The sequence below is a fragment of the Amblyomma mixtum genome, chromosome 1, assembly GCF_055824585.1.
Source record: "Amblyomma mixtum isolate Tamu chromosome 1, ASM5582458v1, whole genome shotgun sequence".
Taxonomy (NCBI): Eukaryota; Metazoa; Arthropoda; class Arachnida; order Ixodida; family Ixodidae; genus Amblyomma; species Amblyomma mixtum.
Genome location: NC_143012.1, coordinates 7,548,623 through 7,568,849, shown reverse-complemented (window position 1 = coordinate 7,568,849; position 20,227 = coordinate 7,548,623). Strand labels below are relative to the sequence as shown.

The 20,227-nt window shown below is 43.8% G+C and overlaps 1 protein-coding gene across 1 annotated transcript; it reads right to left on the bottom strand.

Annotated features, from left to right (window-relative positions):
• Nucleotides 1-2,496: 2,496 nt before the first annotated feature.
• LOC149365388 (SPRY domain-containing protein 3-like) lies at nucleotides 2,497-19,971 on the bottom strand. The gene is made up of 10 exons (XM_089542120.1): nucleotides 19,835-19,971; nucleotides 19,450-19,582; nucleotides 16,290-16,487; nucleotides 15,150-15,294; nucleotides 14,308-14,496; nucleotides 12,092-12,241; nucleotides 9,755-9,812; nucleotides 9,019-9,081; nucleotides 5,905-6,062; nucleotides 2,497-3,915 (listed from the first exon to the last, which is right to left on the bottom strand). Exons 2-10 carry the CDS (start codon nucleotides 19,557-19,559, stop codon nucleotides 3,781-3,783), a joined length of 1,206 nt encoding a protein of 401 aa, XP_089398246.1. The 5' UTR covers nucleotides 19,560-19,582; nucleotides 19,835-19,971; the 3' UTR covers nucleotides 2,497-3,780.
• Between the last annotated feature and the right edge of the window lie 256 nt (nucleotides 19,972-20,227).

Sequence of the window (20,227 nt, the reverse complement as noted above, 5' to 3'; positions counted from 1 at the left end):
TTAATTAACTGGAACATTGCTGAGACGCGGGTATATGGCAGCACTCTTCCCTGAAGTCAACAGAGGTCAAAATAGCTTCAAGAAAGTGTCAATAAAAGCACTGCTAAGTGTGATAAGAGCTGGTGCAGCTTAAAGTACACAGATTCATGTGCTCTTGACAAGCACGCCAACATAAAGCTATTAGTCAAGCTGTTTCACAGTTTTCACTCCTGATTCCTCCTATGACAGGCAACGAAGTTGAAACTGAATTCAACTGACCAAAAGACTTGGGATGGGTATGTCATGCATAACAGCTTCTGAGAAAAGATTCCTAGCATGTAACTAGCCTGCATATGTTGGTATAATTCAAGGGTTATGAGCGGCACCAGCCTTGATACAATTTTCTTGGTAGAAAAATGCAGTGAATTCCAGTGGGTCCAAATGAATGCAACAGGGTTTCAGTCGTCTCATTCGTGAAATTTTTTGCATGGACCTCTGTCCTTGTGAACTTGTAGTGGCTACACTGACATCACCAGCGTAGTCATCTGCGTTCAGAAAACGACTGATAAAGAGGCTCGATATTGGACAGAAGAGGTTTTGCGAACAAAAGAGTTTGAACTACAGAACAAACAAGCCAAAGTGCAATTGATTCACAGCAAGTAATTTCCATGGTGGCTACAGAATAAGCCGGCGCGCCTAACAGGGGCATGCTTCTATACCACATTAACAGAAGGCTTTCCATAACAAAGGTTGCATGCACCACTGGTCATCGCAGAGCGTGATGAACCTGTGTCCCATCGGTTTCTTTTCGTTTTATGTTGTGTTTTTTAGCATTTGTTACCATGTTGCGGCCGGTTAATCAAAAGCACCAACTAGCCCGACTTGCTTCTTTGATGAACCTGCCACGCCACCCGACTCAAATGAGGCAGCTTGGAGGCTGGCTTAAATTTAGCAGCAATGCCTTTTCTTAGGAGAAAAGGAGCCAGACCCATGCCTCTGTCATAACATCAGTGTATAGTCCATGCCATCACATGACGTCATGCCTTCTCCATCAGCTATTCACAACAATCTACCCTAGCGAGCAAGCAGCGATGCTTCTATATAGACAACTGCTGTCTGGCCGTTTACTTTGCCTCCATGGGAGGAATCTCCCATGGATGGAACACGAAAACGCATGCATTGCTAATGGAACAACATGCCTGCTTGTGAAGACTACAATATACCACTCGCATAAAGAACACACCTGCTATTTTGGCAGCCAAAATATAACTTCTTGCTAACATATTATGCTAAGTTGTGAATGCACATCGCAAAGCTTTGAAAAGTTTTGGGGCAAAAACAGTATGCTTATTTGTGAGCAAATGCGGTACACACACAGCACGATCAAGCTCTCTGTGAGTGACTTACGAAGGTGTACCAGCTGATGGACCAGACAAAACAAGATGACGGCACCAGAAAAGGTGGACAGGCATCGACCGGAGGCTGTCTGCCACTTCTTTTCTTCTTGTGTGTTTGTCTTGCTGATGGAAACCGACTGAACCGTGCTAGCAGACAGGACGCAAGAGAACAACACAGACAAACGTGCTGTTTCTCTCGTACGTCCGACCTGTTAGCGCTGTTCAGTCGGTTTCCATCAACATGCACCAACTAGTCCGAATAGGCCCTCTTCATGTCTCTTGCTCCTGTCGATCGACATGACATTTCAACGTACCATTACCGCTCTAGGGGTACTCCTAGAACACTGGCTCGGCAACACCTCAGCCTGTACTTGTATTCATGCCCTGATGCACAGTAAATGTTTGCACCCGACAGCCAGAGATTTCCACTCAACCTTGTGCTGAGCCAAGTGCGGCAAGCCCGCCCCGGCAAACTTCTAAATCACATTTTCCCGGCATGATTTTTCTGCTGACTCTGACTACGTTTCTCTGTCTACGTCATCCATGCTGCAGGGTTTCAGAGAGTTAGCTTGAAGGAGAACTAACTGTTATTGTTCACACACCAAACAAACAACGAAAAGTGTGAGCTCTGCCTTTGGCTTGGCTAGGCTGAAAATGTGGATTTGGCTGCAACTTTTTCTTGAGAAAAATCTTAAAAAAAAGAAAGAGCTGATTTCAAAATGGGCCTTATATACAACATACTTACTTGCATGAAATATGTCAAATAAGTGGGGTACACACGATGAATTTAACCTGCGTACACTGGGAGCAAAGATCGTCTCTGCCGGATTCGGAAGCCCGCAAAAGTATCTAAGAAACTTCACGACTGCAGGAGCGCTATTAAAGATGCATGTCAATCTTGACTGCAATGTGGCTGTGAACCCACAGCCAAATCCATGTTTATGGCTAAACATTAGCCAAGTGGAACTTAAAGTACACACTTCCCTCCATTCCTACGGTGACTAAACCACTCTTCAAGAAAAGTGGGCAAACAGTAGTATCTTTTTTCCTTCTTGGGTAGTTTTCAGAAACTCTGTGCAACTCTTAATGCATACAATGCTAAGATGGATAGACCAGTGAACAAGCTTCAACCAGCCAGAAACTTGATGCCTCTATGCATAGTAGTAGACCAGCCATGTCTCTTGCAAGATGAAGTTCATTCGCCACACAAAAAACACTGATTCACCTCGCAGTCAACATAAATAGCACAGCAGTTTAAACAAAAGTACAGTCACACCAAGCATGACAGGGAACACAAAGTCACCATTCAAGAGACAAGGCTCTCCTTCCTTATGCATGAATCTTTCAAGAGCACCATGATACTCACTTTCCAACAACAACAACAACAATAATAAAAACAAATAGCTCAAAAGGCAGCATGGGAAGGGAACACCTAGGAGGGAAAAACCTCATCCTCTGTCAGGGCCTAACAAGTTCTGGAGCTCAATAGCAGTCATATGACTGTGGCACCTGGTGCTTGGAGAGACAACCATCACCTCCTGAATTTTTCATTCTGCCAGTCCTTATGATGACTAACTTCAGGTTTTTTTTCTGATGCAGGCAGAAACACTTCAAATGCATCTAATGACTTTCTCCTTTCTTGCTATCAATCCCTCAAAATACCAGGTACAGGGTCGGTCAAAAGTTCCCAGGCCACAGAGTCTGCCTTAGCAGCATAGTGCATCGTCCCAATATTGGAAATGTGTTGCCAGAGACTGGTCATTTGTAGAACCGGTCTTTGCTAACGCATTCACAATATTGGGCCGACGCTATGTGCTGCTTGGGTGCTTTTCATCGCTATATCCTGGCACTTAGGATGCCAATAAAGCTATCAAGCTTCTCAGAGGTTAGAACGATGCTCCTTCTACCTTCTAAAGATATTTTGAGCTTCGGGGGTGTCGTAACTGCCCGACTGGACTGCTAAAATGCAAACTCTGTGGCCTGGGAACTTTTGATCGACCTGCACATATTGTGACATTACTTGGCCATCTGCTTGCAGCCATGCCAGTGTTGGGTTTTCCCTCAATGCTGAGTGCTTCGAAAGAATCAACAAGTTATAAGATAAACTGAAGCTTGGGAAATAATAACTGAATACGATCTAGATGTTCAAAGTAAAACAACAGTGCCGCAACGTGGCGATCACTTTAGGACGCAAGACCATAAAACGAGCACCCTTCTTTTGTTGTCTCCATGTCCTGAAGCAATCTTGTGGCAGCGCGTCATGCTGTCAAACCATTCCCCGGATAACTTAACAAACTCTTTTAATCAGGCATTCTCCAGGCCACTGGACCAGATGCACACATACTCTGCAGCGTGTCCTGCCAACACTCGTGTTCCTAGCGGCAGCGGTCAGAACGGCACACCCTCAGCCGGTGAGGGGGTGAAGGTCGACCTTGACCTTTTCCCTGCAGCTCAGCATGCCAACCGTCGGGTAGAGACCGCCCTTTGGCATGGCTACCTCTCGACGGCCAACGTTGACGCCGTTTAGAGTGAAAAACACCTGCAACGGTTAGAGTACAACAGCTGTTTGTGCCCTTTACACTTTGTCATGTTCTGAAGCGTATGTGAATGTTAATATCCGCACTCCTGTATGAGCCTGGACGGGGCCTACAGTCATCATCATAAGTAACCTGGCTACATCTACTGCAGAAATAAAATTGAAAGAGACACTGAAGCTCCACCTTTAGGATATGACGCGATAGCGTGATGGGTTGATCCCCACACATGCAGAATTAGTCATTCTCTACTTCACATTCACAGATCCCTGGGAGTCCTCATATACCAGTCATGGTGCAGTGATGCAGCGGTTAAGCAATAAGCCAGTGCCCTGCGATGGCAGGTGCTGCCACCGGTGGGTCTTATGCGACCGAGGTTGCAGTTCCCGAGTGACCAATCATTAATCTAACTGCCAGCTGCCACGGTGGGCAGTTCAATCACTATTCGGTGGGCAAATTGTGATGACACCGCAATGCCCCATGACCTAGGTGGCCCACCTGCCTCCTAGGCTGCTTCTCTGGGGATTTTTCAGGGGTTTTTCGCTCACAGTCAACGACACCGATGACACCAACAACGCTGGATTTTCTGTGGCACGAGCTCCTTAACAATGTCACTTTAAAAGCCCTCTTCTCTTGATATACAAGTACACTCATACAAGTACCTTGGTGTACACATCACTTCCACTCTCACTTGGTCTCTACATATCACATACATAGTTAACAACGCCAATCGTATGCTGGGTTATATCCGCCGCAACATCGCCAGAGCTCCTTCATCCCTCAAACTGCTATTGTACAAGACATTAATACGTCCAAAACTAGAATATGCCGCATCCATCTGGGACCCTCATCATGAAAACCTTATTCATTCACTCGAAATGGTCCAACATAACGCAGCCCGCTTCATTCTCTCCAACTATAATAGGACCGCTAGCATATCTTCAATGAAATCAAGCCTTAATCTGCCATCCTTAGCTTCACGTCGCAAAATGTTTCGTATCTGCCTATTCCATAAGATCTTTCATCATCCACACCTGCGCAGTGAATTACTCTCTTCCCCGCATCACCTATCATCAAGATTAGATCATGCCTACAAAGTTGGTGTCCCATTTTGCAGAACTAACGCTTTCTTTCAGTCATTTTTACCTCGAACAGCAGCAGAGTGGAATCACCTTCCCGCACCAACAGCAACCATCAAAGATTACCAGCTTTTCAAGAACGCCTCAGCTAACATTGTATGATTAGACACATCTGTAACTTTTTTGATAACAGCCCCATATTGTTTATTGTATTGTTACGATTTTTTTTTCACCTGTAACCACTCCCCTCTCTAATGCCAATGGCCCTGAGGGTATATGAAATAAATAAATAAATAAATATCGATTAAAGCTACACCATCTGCTGTCCAGAACTTCCTAATTTCATCAACCCACCTTACATTCTGCCGGCAACCTTCTATGTTGGAATCCAGTCCACTGCCCTTAACAGCCACTGGTTACCTTGCCTCTGCATTCATGCCCTACCTCTGCCCATTTCTTCTTTTTGATTTCGACTAGCATGTCATTAACTCATGTCAGGAACGTAACCAGAAACTGTGTTTGGGAGGGGCTCAAGAGAATTCACCCCAGAAGGGGGGTGAGGTGCATGGTCAACAAGAAACTTCTAGAAGGACTGATGGGGGGAGGGGTAGAGCTAGATTTCGAGGGATGGGGGGGGGGCAGACTGGCCCCCTCGGGCCCATTTTGGATACGTGCTCAACTCATGTTTGTTTCCTGACCCACTGAACTCTCTTCCGGTCTCTTTAATGTTACTACACCTATCATTTTCCTTTTCCTAGCCTGCTGCACACTACCATTAATTCAATTTAAGTTTAACTGGTCACTAAGACACTGCCTTTCTCAATGTGTTTGCCAGCTTTCTCTCGCCCTCAACGAAAAAAAAGAGAGACTTCAAACTCCTGCGGCAGCTGTCCGACAGGTGCTCTGCCCCCTCACCTGTACCGAAGTGCCAGCAAGGGGAGGTGCGTCGTCCCGCCAAAAGTCGTACTCCTCGTCATCGTCCACCAGAGCCCAGGGCCGGTTGTCATTGTTGAAGGAGTCGTCGGGATCTTCGTACTCGGGCGGAAACAGGATGCCACAGCCCATTATGTCCCCTGCAGTGGGGCATACAAATCATTGCACTTTCAGGCACTATAACAACCACTGACACAGCAATTATCAGATAAAACAAAGTAGAAGCAAACTTTGGTTGGTCCATGCCTCAACTGATACACAAGTGGGGCCCTTCGGGTTTTACCCAACTCTTACGCCCTGAAGTGATTTTTTAAAAGATTGGGTTAAGGGACTATAGCGATTTTTTAAAAATTAGGTTAAAGGTCTGCAGACATCTAATTTTACTTCAAGGAGAGGGCTGAGTCAGGCTGGTTGGTTCATGTTGAATGGTACGACGAAACAGCGCTGACGGATGGGACGGAAGAAGATGAGACAGCGCATGCGCTGAACTAACAACCAAATGGTTTATTGCGAAAGAGGGGTGCAATATAAAGCATACAAGGGAAAAAACTGCGGTGTAAACATGACAAGGCATACATTCCGGATATCATCAATGATTAAGAAAAGCGATCTCCTGTGGGAATAGAGCCACCGATGGTTGGCTTACACATGAGTTGCCTAATGTGTGAATGTGAAAGGCCTCCGATATCAGGCGTGAGGTGTGATCTCTATACTTGGCGATGATAGTGGTTTGGTCTAAAAACGCCTGACATTTGTCACAATCTGCGAAATGAATGACCATGTTATTTCGGCGTGACATGTTTTCTATGTCTTTCGCGTGTTCGCGTAGCCGATCTTTGACGCACCGTCCGGTCTCCCCGATGTAAAATCGGCCACATGACAGTGGAACCTTGTAGATCACACCACAGCAACAGTTGACAAATTTGTTTCTGTGTTTCTTCTGACATGCCTTCTTTCCATTTTCCTGATTCACTCTCTTGCACAGGCCTCCCAACTTGTTCCTGGCAGAGAAAAGGAGCTTCACGCTCTTCAACGAATACGTGAGGAGACGTGCCCGACACGTTGCTGTAGTCAGAAGGTTTACACATACAACAGGTGAGCGGAGGCAATAGGCGGAAAGGAAAGTGCCCGATGTACAAGAAATGAATTCAAGGAGAGGGCTGAGTCGGGCTGGTTGGTTCATGCTGAATGGTACGGCAAAACAGCGCTGACGGACGGTTTTGGTTGCTAGTTCAGCGCATGTGTTTGTCTCATCTTCTTCCGTCCCGTCTGTCAGCGCTGTTTTGCCGTACCATTTAATTTTACTTCCTTATCTTCTTTCAAATGATGCATTAGGCATCAAGTACATGGATCACCACTAAGTATTTGCCTACAACTGCTAACTAATTTATAATTGAATTCCTTCTCTCAAGCTGTTTTGGTTTTCAGTTTCATCAACTAAACGATGGCTGTGAAATGTAGTTAATCTTTAGGTCATGTGCAACCTAGCACAACCTGCCATTTCAAAGCTATCGGTGAAATATTGAGCAAAGAACAAGGTATATTGTGTGCAGTACTAAAACAAAAACTTGCAGTAAATTGCTCTTTGCTGCAAAACAAGGACCCGAAAAATCCCAAATTACAGCATTTACTCATGTAACGAACCCATTTTTTTTACCACAAAAGTTGATATCAATTTGGGGGGAGGGTTCAGTACATGAGGGAAGAAATTTTTGACGGATTTTTTTGCGAGCCAAAATTTCATACTGTCCATCCATCAGCAAAAGCACATGGTCAGGTGCGTTCCTGTTGTCAGTGTTTAGCATCAATCACTTCAACAGATGTTTACCGTACTACAGTGTGATCCAACGATTTTGTGATAGGCGGTGGCACTGGCCAATCGCGGCAATACAAAGCGGACGTGCTGAACACTGCCCCTGAAGGTCGGGCTTGTGGTTTTTAGGCAAGGTTAAAAAAGCTCACCAGATGGTTATGAGTTGAGTTGAGTTTATTGGCGCATAAGCGACTAAGGCTACAGATGGTTATGAGTGTGTAATGTGAATGTTTGAGTGTTAGCCATGATGCAAGAGGGATTCACCATTTTCGATTCCGTCTGTCTCTCTCTCTCTCTGTGTGTGTGTGTGTGTGTGTGCGCGTGCGTGCGTGCATATGTGTACGCGCGCGCGCAGGAGGGGTTCATTATGTGAGCAAGTTCACTACGCGAATAAACGTAAGATTTAATTTTTTTCTGAAGAACCCACTTTGTACCCCAATTCGAACAAAAAAGACATTTTCCCAGTTTTTACTGTCCAAATTCTGTAAAGAAATAAAACCCAAAAACAAACAGCCCTATAGTATAATACAAGGCAATAATGACACTGAACGTGCAAGCTTCGACACATTATTGGATATAGCAAAGTAAGTTTTAACATCTGCGTGGTTTGAAATAGGTAGAGAGTCAGAGAAAACCTTGAATAATCACACATTTCATTACACAATACAACTGCGTACAAGAGCTGCAGACATGGTTCCAGTTAATCATTTAAAAAACACATTTATATCACTATATGTGGTGGCACTTCCAGGCCTCACATACTTCTCACAAGTGCATGGCACTGACTTCTACTAGTTTACTTTTGTATATGGCTAGGATGACAAAGGTTTCATATTTTTTCCTCCACCGAATATTTACCTTAGCTACCTACACAAACACAAAGTTCTCAGCAATATTCTAAGTTATCTCCTTGTGCAAAAACAAAAAAAGCCCACCAGCAGTGCAGTTACAGATGATTAAGCAATACCTCATGCTAGATTTCAGACTACCTGGAACAAGTTCTGAAAATTACTTATGAAGACAAACAAACGGTATGTCCAGATATTACAATGATTACCAAACCTGACTACAAATTAAGCATCCTCCCTTAACGCGAATGCTTGAGATGTTGTTACCCTGTTGTTACAATGGCTCTGGGCATTCAACAGTCTGTCTCAGATAAGCCACAAAACACACCAGACAAGCAAAAAACCACAGGACTTTCTTGAAGCTATGCACGCTGAAAACAACAGCGGCAGTTCTTCAGCAGCACTTCAACAAAGTCATCCGAAACTGGGAGTCACCTTTCTGGCACTTGGGTCCAAACCGTGATCCCACTCCGCTTCCAACGAAGATCTTGCCATCATCTGCAACAGCAGCAACAGGCACACTCACTAAAGGAGCAAAAGCATTCTCATGCTCCCCTCAGCTTGCAGGAACTGTGTTAGTGCATACAAACTCATAGACTCATATTTGCTAGCGCTTAGTGAACACACGGGACAAGAACACAAATACACAGGACAGACGCTAGCGTCTGTCCTGTGTATTTGTGTTCTTGTCCCGTGTGTTCACTAAGCGCTAGCAAATATGAATCCAAAAGCTTTCCAACTAGCCCAAGTTTCCGCCTTAATAAAACTCATAGACATCTGTATTTACTCGCACAAAAGTGTTCAAGCTGCGTTCTGTGGCTTTGAGAAGCTCTGCAATTTGCTGTGAATGATTTTGAGGATAGCTGAAAACCACACGCAAAACACAGGGAGAACACGCAAAACACAGGGAGAACGCACAGGAACGCTCTTGTCCTGTCTGTTCTCCCTGTGTTCTGCATGTTTTTTCTGTGCGCCGTTTTTAGATGAACCAAACCAAGTATGACAGTGACTGTTATCCCGTTTTATTTTTTTGATGATCCATACTGCAATTTGATCTCTGCCATTTGATGCAAATCAATCCATGCTGCATATCGACATTTGGGCCTCAATTCACGCACTGCTTTGTAGAAACAGGCCCCCTGACGCCCTGTCTTTCTCAATTCCGGCTTACCTGCATGATAGGCGATGGACCCACCGTTCCACCCGGGGTGCCTCTGCCTGGGGTAGTCCTGCATGTGGATAATACGTGATCAGCAGTTAGGTCCGCCCTGCTGCAGTGAGCGCCCAGCTTATAAGAACAAATCTTCGGCAAGGGATTCGTTAAGCCAACTTTTTTTCAGAAACTCAGATTGTGCTGGATGCTTTCACTCAAAGGTACTGCAGAGAGACGGTTTAATTTTCTGGAAAGGCACACAGTGCAAGATGCATGGTGCTCGTGTGCGATACGCTCTATAAAATATCCACACACGCTTGACATTAAGGAACATTCATATGCAATCATCTCACTCAGCCCACTCCACAGCAGTGGCCTGTGGTAGTTTCCTACCTTTTCAATTAGTATTTTTTTCACCTCCAAGTGACCCAAATTTTACTACTGCACTTCTTTGGACCGTTTCGCTTATAATTACGACTGGCTCAAAGTGTGTGATACATCAGTGGTACACATATGCTCAAAGTCTGTCCTGTAGCAGTTCGGCACAATTTTGCAATATTTATCACGATGGCACAGCTTATCTGGTTTGGCACAGTTTGGTGCATTTGGCACAAGAGTGGGGTCAGTGTAATTTTGCCTTCTAAATGCAAGTCACTGCTGTAAGCTAAGTAACTTAATGCCCCTGAAATTTCTCTTGAAGTAACTGCCCCTAACTTACTGCCCCCGAGTCACCCTGAAATTGTGTATGACACACTTACAAGCACACTGCATTCACAAGTGCACACTAATGCCATTCAATGGACTTTGAATGATCGAGTTTGCTGCTCTTCTGTCAACTCAGTAGACTACACACTCTATGCACAGTGAACTGAGAAGCTACCATTTAAGGGGACACACAGGTGAAAAAATGATAATTTTTGCCAAAAAATCGCATTTTTGGTTTTTGCTTATTTTATTACGTGCAAGCCTTTCTCTTTTATGTCCAGCAATACCAGCGCTGAATATAGATGCAAAATTACTAAAATATGCAATGTTATCATGCCAAGTTATTCAACAACAACCGCAATTAAGCTACTTTCACAACGGCAACAAATATAAATAGCGTTGCTTCCAGCCATTGCAGTATTGCATAAAGGTAAAGGAAACCTTCTTCTTTCAGAAGCATCCTCTGACAATTTCGTAGCTCGAAAAAAAAAAATACAAAACTAGAGTTCTTTATGTCCCCAGAAGCTGCATCACTACTGTTTTTTTTAAATCCCTTGAGACACATTTTTCCTGGTTTACCATTTTTTATGCAACCTCAGGGCTTGTGTACGACATTATTGCAGTTACTCTCATCGCATCACAATCAAATTTGGTACGGATATGCTTTACTCTAGGCAGAATGCAGCTGTACCATTTTTATTGCAATTTATGCTGGGGAATGGGAGTCAAATTTGCTACAACCATTCTAGTATTAATTTTTGAAAAAATAAGAAATTTTAGACACGGCAAACATTTCTCTCACTGCATAATGCAGTCATAGTGAGCAAAATGAGATATTTCTCTGAGCTGTCATGTGTACATACTGGCGACAAATAGATGCACAAAAACATCCCGACATTTGAAATTCATTACTTGCAAGAAACTGAACCAAGCAAGGCAGGTGAAAACTGACAACAGATATAAAAAGAACTGTCTGAACTGTGAAATTTTAACCCACCTGGAACAAATATTAACAAAAAATGTTGTTCTGGAGCATGTCTCCTTAAAGGGAAGCTGAAACGGCTTTTTAATAATTCGAGGTTATTCAAGAATTCGAATCTATCAAGCTTTTAGATGAACCATGCAAAGTATTTTTGCACCAGCGTTTAAAATGGTGACATAATCGTCGATTGAAACCGCGACGATGTTCAGGCTTCTCCTCACTACGCTGGAGGAGTGCGAGGAAACTCGGCAGTGACGTCATTATCGCCGAAACTTCAGATGTCCGCTGCTTACGCCTGCATGCTGCTGTGCATCGTCAGATGGCGCCAAACAATGCATTGTGAGCTTCACCTTCGATAGCGTCGGTTTTCTTCCATGGAATAACCCTTTCTTCGCTGGAAACGTAGTGCCGTCATACGTGACGTCATTATCGGGGCCTCTGCCCGTCGCTGTGCACTTCAGAGAAGCCTGAACACCGACGACGACTTTATTCGGTCATTACGCCACCACTTCAAATGCTAGAGCAAAACGATTTCGCTGGCTTTACCAGCACATTTCGCACATTCGGCAACCTTAAACTCATAGAATTCTAAAACCACTTCAGTTGCCCTTTAAGGCTTTCAGAATACATGCAAGCATAGGGACAGACAAGGAATACCAATACCCTACCCTGTGGGCAAGTCCGATGGCGATGCAGCATTTCTCGCCAGGGTCAAGGATCTCCAGTTCGTAGTAGTGGTTGGCGGTGCTGAGGGGAGCCCGTGTCTGGGCCAGGCCAACATCAATCATGCTCGTGCCACGCCCCGCATACTCCAGCACCTACATGGACAGTACCAATGTAGCCTCCTGTTCATAACCGTTACTTCGCTACACACAGAAAGACATCTTCCATTAACTTTATTTTATTGATACAGTACATCCTCTGTACATCTGTGCAAAAGTCTGGTTGGTAAGTTTTATTCAAATATACTTCTGAAGTCTGAATGTTCCCATAAATACAGGCAAAAAAATTCCGCAATGGTAGGGTAGTAGGCTCAACAGCTTTTTTGTGCCTCCAAGTCTTCAGAAACCTGCAACAATGTCTTAAAATGCATATTTAGTTAAGGGGGGACACTGGTCTTGAAAAGAAAATTTTATTAATTTAGTCACAGTTATGAAATTTTCAGGGAGCATGTATTTTTGTGCGCTGATTCTAGATATGTCATTTAATTTCATGTAAAACAATTCCTTGAGCACTTATGCCCTTTTTATGAAAGCATTTTGCGGAGAGTTTTGAAGAAAATTTGCTGCAGGAAAATCTCTGAAATGTATGCCACTGGGTTCTCTTGACACCAAGGAATACAGTAAGGGTAAAATTATCATCCTGGCTCTCATAGAACTTTAGTAATAGGGTACTGAAGCTGCAACTTCACACACGGGAGTACACACTTTCCTTCTCATTTCTGAAGCGACAACTTCAAAACTCTATAACTTAAGTTCTATGATAGGCAGGAAGACAATTTCACCCTTATTGTATACCTTGGTGTCAAGAGAACCCAATGGCATACATTTCAGCGAGTTTCCCGCAGCAAATTTTCTTCAAAACTCTCCGCAAAATACTAGCATAAAAAGTGCATAAGTGCTCAAGGAATTGTTTTACATGAAATTAAATGACATATTTAGAATCGGCACACAAAAATACATATGCCCCGAAGATTTCGTAACTCTGACTTCATTAATAAAAAATTTTTTTTCAAGACCAGTGTCCCCCCTTAAATACGTAACCAGCAGATAACGATATTTGCTTATGTGATCAACCCAGTTGCATAATGAACCCACCCCCCACTTTTGTTGTTGAGAATTTATTTTTGTTTCAACCTTGCATAAAAAACATGCACCTAACCTTTAGGACCAGTGTTCAGCATGTTCACTTTATCTCGCTGTGACTGGACAACACCGTCAACAGTCACGAATCATCAGAACGTGCCGCGACACAGCAAGCAGAACACCTCTTCACGTGAATGATGCTAAACACCGCCGACACCAACACGGGTGACGCGAGGACACAACTTGTGAACTGCGCGGTTGTATTGACGATGGACGGACGGATGGACGAAGAGGTGGACATATGATATGAAATTCCAGCTCCTACAAATAAAATCTGCCTAAACTTTCTTTCTTTGTGAAGTGAACCCTCTCCCCAAATTGACAACTTTTCTGGAAAAAACGTGGGTCCATTCAGTGAGTAAATATGGTACATATTTAAGTTAATGTTACAAACAGTTCTATATAAAAAGAACAAAAAACTTGGTGGGGTTATCTTACCAATGACAGCAGGAAGCTGATTTAGACAAAGAAGCCAACTTAGAATGCTGCTCAGAGAAGCCATCTTCCTACACAATTTTAGACACAGTTCTTACTACACATAGATATATCACTAAAGTGTGTGCCATGTGCCACTGCCTCATGGGGACACATTATAACTCAGTCTTCAATAAAACCGGCCGATGTATGAAACAGACAACCTTCACCTGGCACTGGCACACATGGGACCCATCACATTTTAAGATTGCGTTCAGTAACCCAAATGTTATCCAAATCTTTCCACATAGTTTCCCTTTCTGTATGTGGCCTTCCATGGAGCCTATTTTTTTTTTCTTTCATTTCCTCTAGTTTATCGACCACCATCTAAAAACCACACATGTACTATCAGCTTCAAATGAAACACAAACAATACAAGTGAAACTCGAAAACGAAACCAAGATCTTAGTTGATCAAGACTCAATAATAGTGTAGTTGATTTTTCACTTTAAAGTGGTGAAGACTGCTTCGTGGACGTGCGAAGTGGCAAATGGTTAACCTTTTCATTAGCAACGCAAGTGGCAGTGGATGGGCACAATGCTTACCGGCCCATTGAGGTGCACGTCGTGCAGACGGAGCCAGTCGTCCTCGTTCGAGTCGACGCACATGAAGGCGTCCTCTACGGAAGCACACGAAGGTCGGCCCTCACCCAGGAGGCGCACCTGCTGTCCCGAATCCCTCAGCACCACGGCCGGGTGAAGACGCCCGGACACGAGTGATGTCGACCTTCCTACCTGCAAGGCAGCCATATGTCGTACACAACCTTCTTAGAGCACGAAAAAGGGGGAAAAAAACCGGTGAATATGAATGCTCAAAACCACGCAAAGAAACGAACTAAACTAGAAACTTGGTTACAGACTCCTGGCACTTTCTTTTCTCACAATGTGCACCATATGATATAGCGAAGGTTCGCCCTTCATCTACATTTATTACATCCAATGTAGCCATGCCAAATCTTTTCATAAAAACAATGACATACACTTGAATTTTTCTATAAAGAAATAAAAACACGTTGGCGTATGAATTTGTTTACGTGTCTATGTTTCTATGTTTGTAAGTATATGTTTATTACAAATGGCTCTGCATAAACAAATGTTCAAGCACAAATTTTATCCCTTTAATTTACTACTCACGAATACCAATTTCCCTGTTTTCTGAAGTACTGAAAGTGTGCACAGGACAGACGAAGACATGGGCATGACACCACGACATGTACGGCCAGCTGGATGAAGGTGGCACATATTGTCACTGTTGCAAAACATGGAAAGCAATTTACAATTATCTGCTTTTAAATAACTACTGCACTACAGACTGCCGCAAAAACAAGTCACCAGTATTTAACTGAGATGTACGCTAGTTTCGCAGCTGTATTGGTGGAGTGACTGACCTCTTTGCCATTGTGCGTGACGAAGAAGGTGACCACAGTGCCCCAGTTGCAGAAGCGCACTTTGGGGTCAAAGAAGAGACCACAGCCCACCCGGTCACCAGGACTGCACGCCACACCAGGCTTGTAGCTTTGGCATTCCGACAGCCTGCAAAGGGCCACTCAGTGTCAGCAAAAGAGAACAACAGGGCGAGTTGGTACCTATTCAGTGGCTTTGGCGTTTTGACTGCTGAGACTGAGGACAAAGGGTCGAATCCTAGCCCCGGCAGCCACATTTCAATAGGGGATGAAATGCAAAGCAAACCTATAAGCTCTGCAATGTCAGCACAAGTTAAGAACCATCACGTGGTTGAAATTACTAGCCTACAGCCCACCAGGGCATTCCCACAGACGAACTGCAGCTTTGGAACATTAAACCCAACATGCCATGCCATGCTGTTATAAAAGTGAAAAAAGACATCAACGAAAAAGTAAAGTGCACTTATGTCATGTCTACTTTTTCTGTCTCTTTGCAGTGTTATAACGAATTGCTAAATTTGCACTGTTCTAGCTGGTGACCAGAAAAAGGACAACAAATAAACTGTACTGTTTTCAATCAAGTCAAAAACAGCACAGAAAGATGAGGTGTGCGCCTCTGGTTGCAACAATCATCGAAAAATAATGCTTTGCCTTTTACCTCTGCAACCCACTACATAAAAAGCGTCTCGCTGCGCAAGTCTTACACAATGAGGCATCTTGGCCTGAGCTGTTGAGCAGCACATTATCCTCTGGTAATAAATAGCATGTCAGGAGCCAACAAAATGCAAACATATGCATGGAAGTGATGGGTACGATGTTACCATCTGTTCACATATTCACGCACTGGAATCAGCAACCTGAAGGCTACTTTGAACCATTTCACAAGTGGTAAAGAAAAGCTTTATCAAGAGGCACAAAGAAAGCCACAACAGAGGGTTTTGAAAACAATCTGATTGCCTGGGATTCTTTAGTGTAACCCGAAATCTTGGCATGTTAGAAAATTTTCTGCATTTCACTCTCACTGAGAAGCTATTGCCACATATTCAGTTGAGTTCAAAGGTATTCAATAACATTAAAGGGCATTCAATAGCACATCAAGGAATGCACTATGTGCGACAATCTCACCTGCCCTTGCTGACCCGGCAAGCGAGTGGCAAAGCAGAGTCCCACTGGTGAGTGAGGGTGCCATGGGGCGAGAGGAACCCCAGCAGCAGGTCGGCTATGCCCAAGCCCAGGAGCTCCACCTCAAAGTAGGCACGCGACGGGGTGGCTGGCTCCACTCCCACATACAAACCTGGACCACCCTCACTGTCTGCATCGTAGCTGCGGGAATAAAAAAAAAAAATGTGACAGCACGCAAATATTGAAACTGGCAACAACACTGAAGATAGATGCAGGACACCATGAGATGTTGACGGCAGTGATGCCCTAGCAGTTCGAGCATCCACCTAGCGGGTGTTTGACCATGCCTTGTGCAAACTAAACCACGTTACCCATGGTTCACTTTGGTCAAACTACCATTACGTCATTAACACCAAACAATCATCACCAACATGCACGGACAATTTTGTCAAACAATCGCTTCTTGACGATACTTTTGTACCATTCGACGTATGGCCAAATGCAGCAATAAAGCAAAAAGCACTCATTGATGTGACCCCACTTATGTCGGTATGCTCTGTTCAGCATCAAGTGCTTGATGTGTCTGATTACACGCAGTAAGTCGTATATGGGTACAGTGAAGCATTAAAATACTTGTCTAAGCATGTCAAACAGACTTCATTGATAACTAGTGTCCTTCTAACTGAAGGTTCAACAAAGAAGCATAAAAAATGGCTTGCATATGGGCTGTTACAAAAACCCCCAGACTTTTCATCATTCTTCAGGGCAAAGTGAAAACAATGGCTAAATTGCTGTTTTATCTGAATCAATGACATTATCAATAGCTGAATCAACTACTTTACCACCCAAATCAAAATAGCCGATAAAAATATGTGGCTCCTACTTTTCTATCCCCGTTTCTGCACTGTAAACCAACCCATAAAAGCTTCCATCCATATAAGCCACATTCAGCTTCACCGTATGAGCCAGCCTGGGTCCTAGCCTGAGTATGCAGTGAGTCACAAAGCTCTAGCAGCGTCAAGGAAAAGTGCAGAGAGTTTCTGAAATGTGCCTGCTGATATGCTGGGCTACAGTATGATAGAGAAAAAGTGCCTATACACTGCGACAATTTTTTTCGGCAATGCAGTCAAAGTTACAGAGCCAAAACATGTCCCTTTTTCATCAGTGCACAATACAGCCCATGTTTAGTTAACAGTTTCCCCTTAAAGCATAGTATATTGGTTACAGTTGTTATTTAAGGCATATGAATGCATCAATAAGGTGCATCAATCAATGAAAACTGAAATCAGACAGCAGCCGGTAGTTTTCGGGTAAAGTGCTAGTTCCTACCTTACGTAAGTCTATGCAGCTCCACTTCTGCGCAAAGGTTGCTTCAAGAACCTAGTAGATGCAGCGAAGTGCCGCTTCATTTGGAGCCCAATACGCTGCTCCAATGCTTTACACAAGAGTAACGCATACTGTACTTTCTGCGCACGAGAGCTTCACCAATATTTTGTAGAGGATCGAAGACAAGGATGCTGACCTAACATCAACTGCTGTGGATGCCTCAATCGCTATAGGTATTATTGTGTCCCTAAAGCAGCTAGCCCTTAGCAGGGGTCTCAGCCAGGAGTATATGACTACATTGGAGAACTTAAAAACCGGCTTCTTTGAAGAAACAGACGTGCATGATGCGCTTTTTTAAAGAAATAAACACCACTTTTGTCCAACTGAATTTTTTGGCTGTAATAGGGCAAGTCCACTAATTGCGAACTTCGAATACAACAAACAAAATACATGTGACCATCAGGTTTGTTAAAGTGGGCTTGACTGTACCCGTTTTCTAGCCAGTAGGTACTGCGCTTTTATGCAATCACAAAGGAAGTACCGAGAACACATTTCTACAACCTTGTATAAGAGAACAAGATAAAAAAAAATCAAGAGCAGCAAAGTATAAAACACAAAACACATTTCTGACGACAGCGCCCATCAAATGTTTTTACTCGATTTTATTTACAATGATGATTAACCCCAGCTACTGGCACAAGACAAAAGGTTGCTTTGCCATGACCAGAACTGGCTACAGCAATTTTTCAAGACTTGGATTCCACACGTTCCAAGACAACAAAACCATTCGAATCATACGCTGCCGTCTACAGCAACACAAAGAGCAATTCTTCTTCTTAAAGGGAAACAATCTGAGCTGGTTCCATCTCGGTTCCCATTCATAGTCAATAAGCCATAGTGTGCCATTGACACCCCTTTTGTAACTGGTTGTTGACCCGTAAGATGTATATGTGGCATGTACAGTCAGGCCAGAATTAAATGTGAACAGCGCCTTTCAACAAAACAAAGTATCTTACTTGTGTATTTTCACTTGCTATGCATAACTAGACTGATTCATAATCAACGGTTTAAAAGGTCTACCGAAGTATATATTCATAAACCGGTCGTAAAGGCCTCGCTGAAAAGTGGAAAAGTACGGCATATGCGTGTCTGCGTTTTATTCTGGACTGACTGTAAACATATGAAGGCATTAACGAAAGGAACACCTCAAGCCCACAGCACTTAATAAAAACTAATTTTCTATTCTGATATATTCCTGAATACAAAGCAAATCACAAAGATTATCACAAAGCATGTGCCATAAGTTTACCAAATAAAGCTTGCATATCCTTCGGCCTGAGCGCCCTGGTCAAGCTAATACATCTGCAACCCAATCTGTAAAGTTAGTTAGCTTCTGTTGTCTCTCTTGTAACATGCGCTAACAAGAGACAAGCAATCAAGGCAGACCTGCTCACTGATTGATGTGCTTTCCTTGACAAGAAGCTATCGCATCTAGCCGTTTTATAATCATCTTTGGTTTTCGTTGTTTTCTTATACATCATCTTGGTGTTGCTCACTATGCTTATCCAAGAATACAATGGAATAAAAAACTGGTAGCTAGCGGTACGTGCTGCGCCTCGACGCTAGATTATTTGCCTGCACTCGTGCTGTGCCTCTCCAGCACATACGAAGCAAAATTACAACGCTAAACTGCAAGATATTGCGCCGGAAAATAGACATGCACACCCCTACAAACGTTTATAAACCCTGCGAGATCTGGCATGATGATGAAAAGCGGAGTACCGCTTCGCATGCACTTCGTACAAGCTTTCACGAAGGCTGCTGAGCACGCACTTACCACAGCATGTCACCCTCGACGGTGATGTTGTCAACGAAGAGCTGTCGCATGTCCATGCTCGGCTTCAGGGCTTGATCGCCCGCCGCAGGCACCCGCCGTTCGATCTCCATCGCACAACTCGCGTGCGTCTACCCTGCGTTTCGATCGTCCGTCAGCGTGACATCTTGCGACCACATATTGCTCGAAGGCGGCAAGAAAGCGCAAAATCCGTAACGATAAGAGCTACGCGTTCAACCGGCTGTCATTAACAGCTGAGCACCGCGCGTGCAGATGTCTGCCGCTCTCAACGCGCGCTAAAGCAAAGCTATGCTTGCGCGGCATACTATGACAGCGACCTTCAACGCAATGCGTATATAGATTGCGGTGAATATGAGTAGTCACTTACCGAGAAAGTTCACATTACAGCGACTAATCCGGTAAGAACTGCAACTACCTCACGCAATTACAAGCGCTCGCCAGCAATCGCACCCGAGCAACCATAGAGCTACAGCAACACACGCAGAGCGCAGCAGAGCTTCTGCTGTGGAGACATATGTAGAGGTAGTTTCGGAAATTCGTGGAATGGTATTTTGCCGTTGTCGTTGCTGTTTACCACTACTAATGGTCTCATTTAAAAGTTTAAAGCGTGTTACAGCCTATAAAATCCATAGAACATCTTTGCATATCATATCATAGCATATTTTTTTCTTTCGCCATCGTAAAAAAAGAAGCACCGCGAAATTTGAATTGCTTAAATCGGATTGAATTAATCGGTACGTCGCAACACCGATTCAAGACG

Coding starts and splice junctions, on each gene's coding strand:
- LOC149365388 (XM_089542120.1), bottom strand. CDS start 19,559: ATGGAGATCGAACGGCGGGTGCCTGCGGCGGGCGATCAAGCCCTGAAG. Junction 15,295..16,289: donor TGCCGGGTCAGCAAGGGCAG/GTGAGATTGTCG, acceptor GGCCCTTTGCAG/GCTGTCGGAATGCCAAAGCT. Junction 6,063..9,018: donor TGGACCCAAGTGCCAGAAAG/GTGACTCCCAGT, acceptor GCCCCACTGCAG/GGGACATAATGGGCTGTGGC.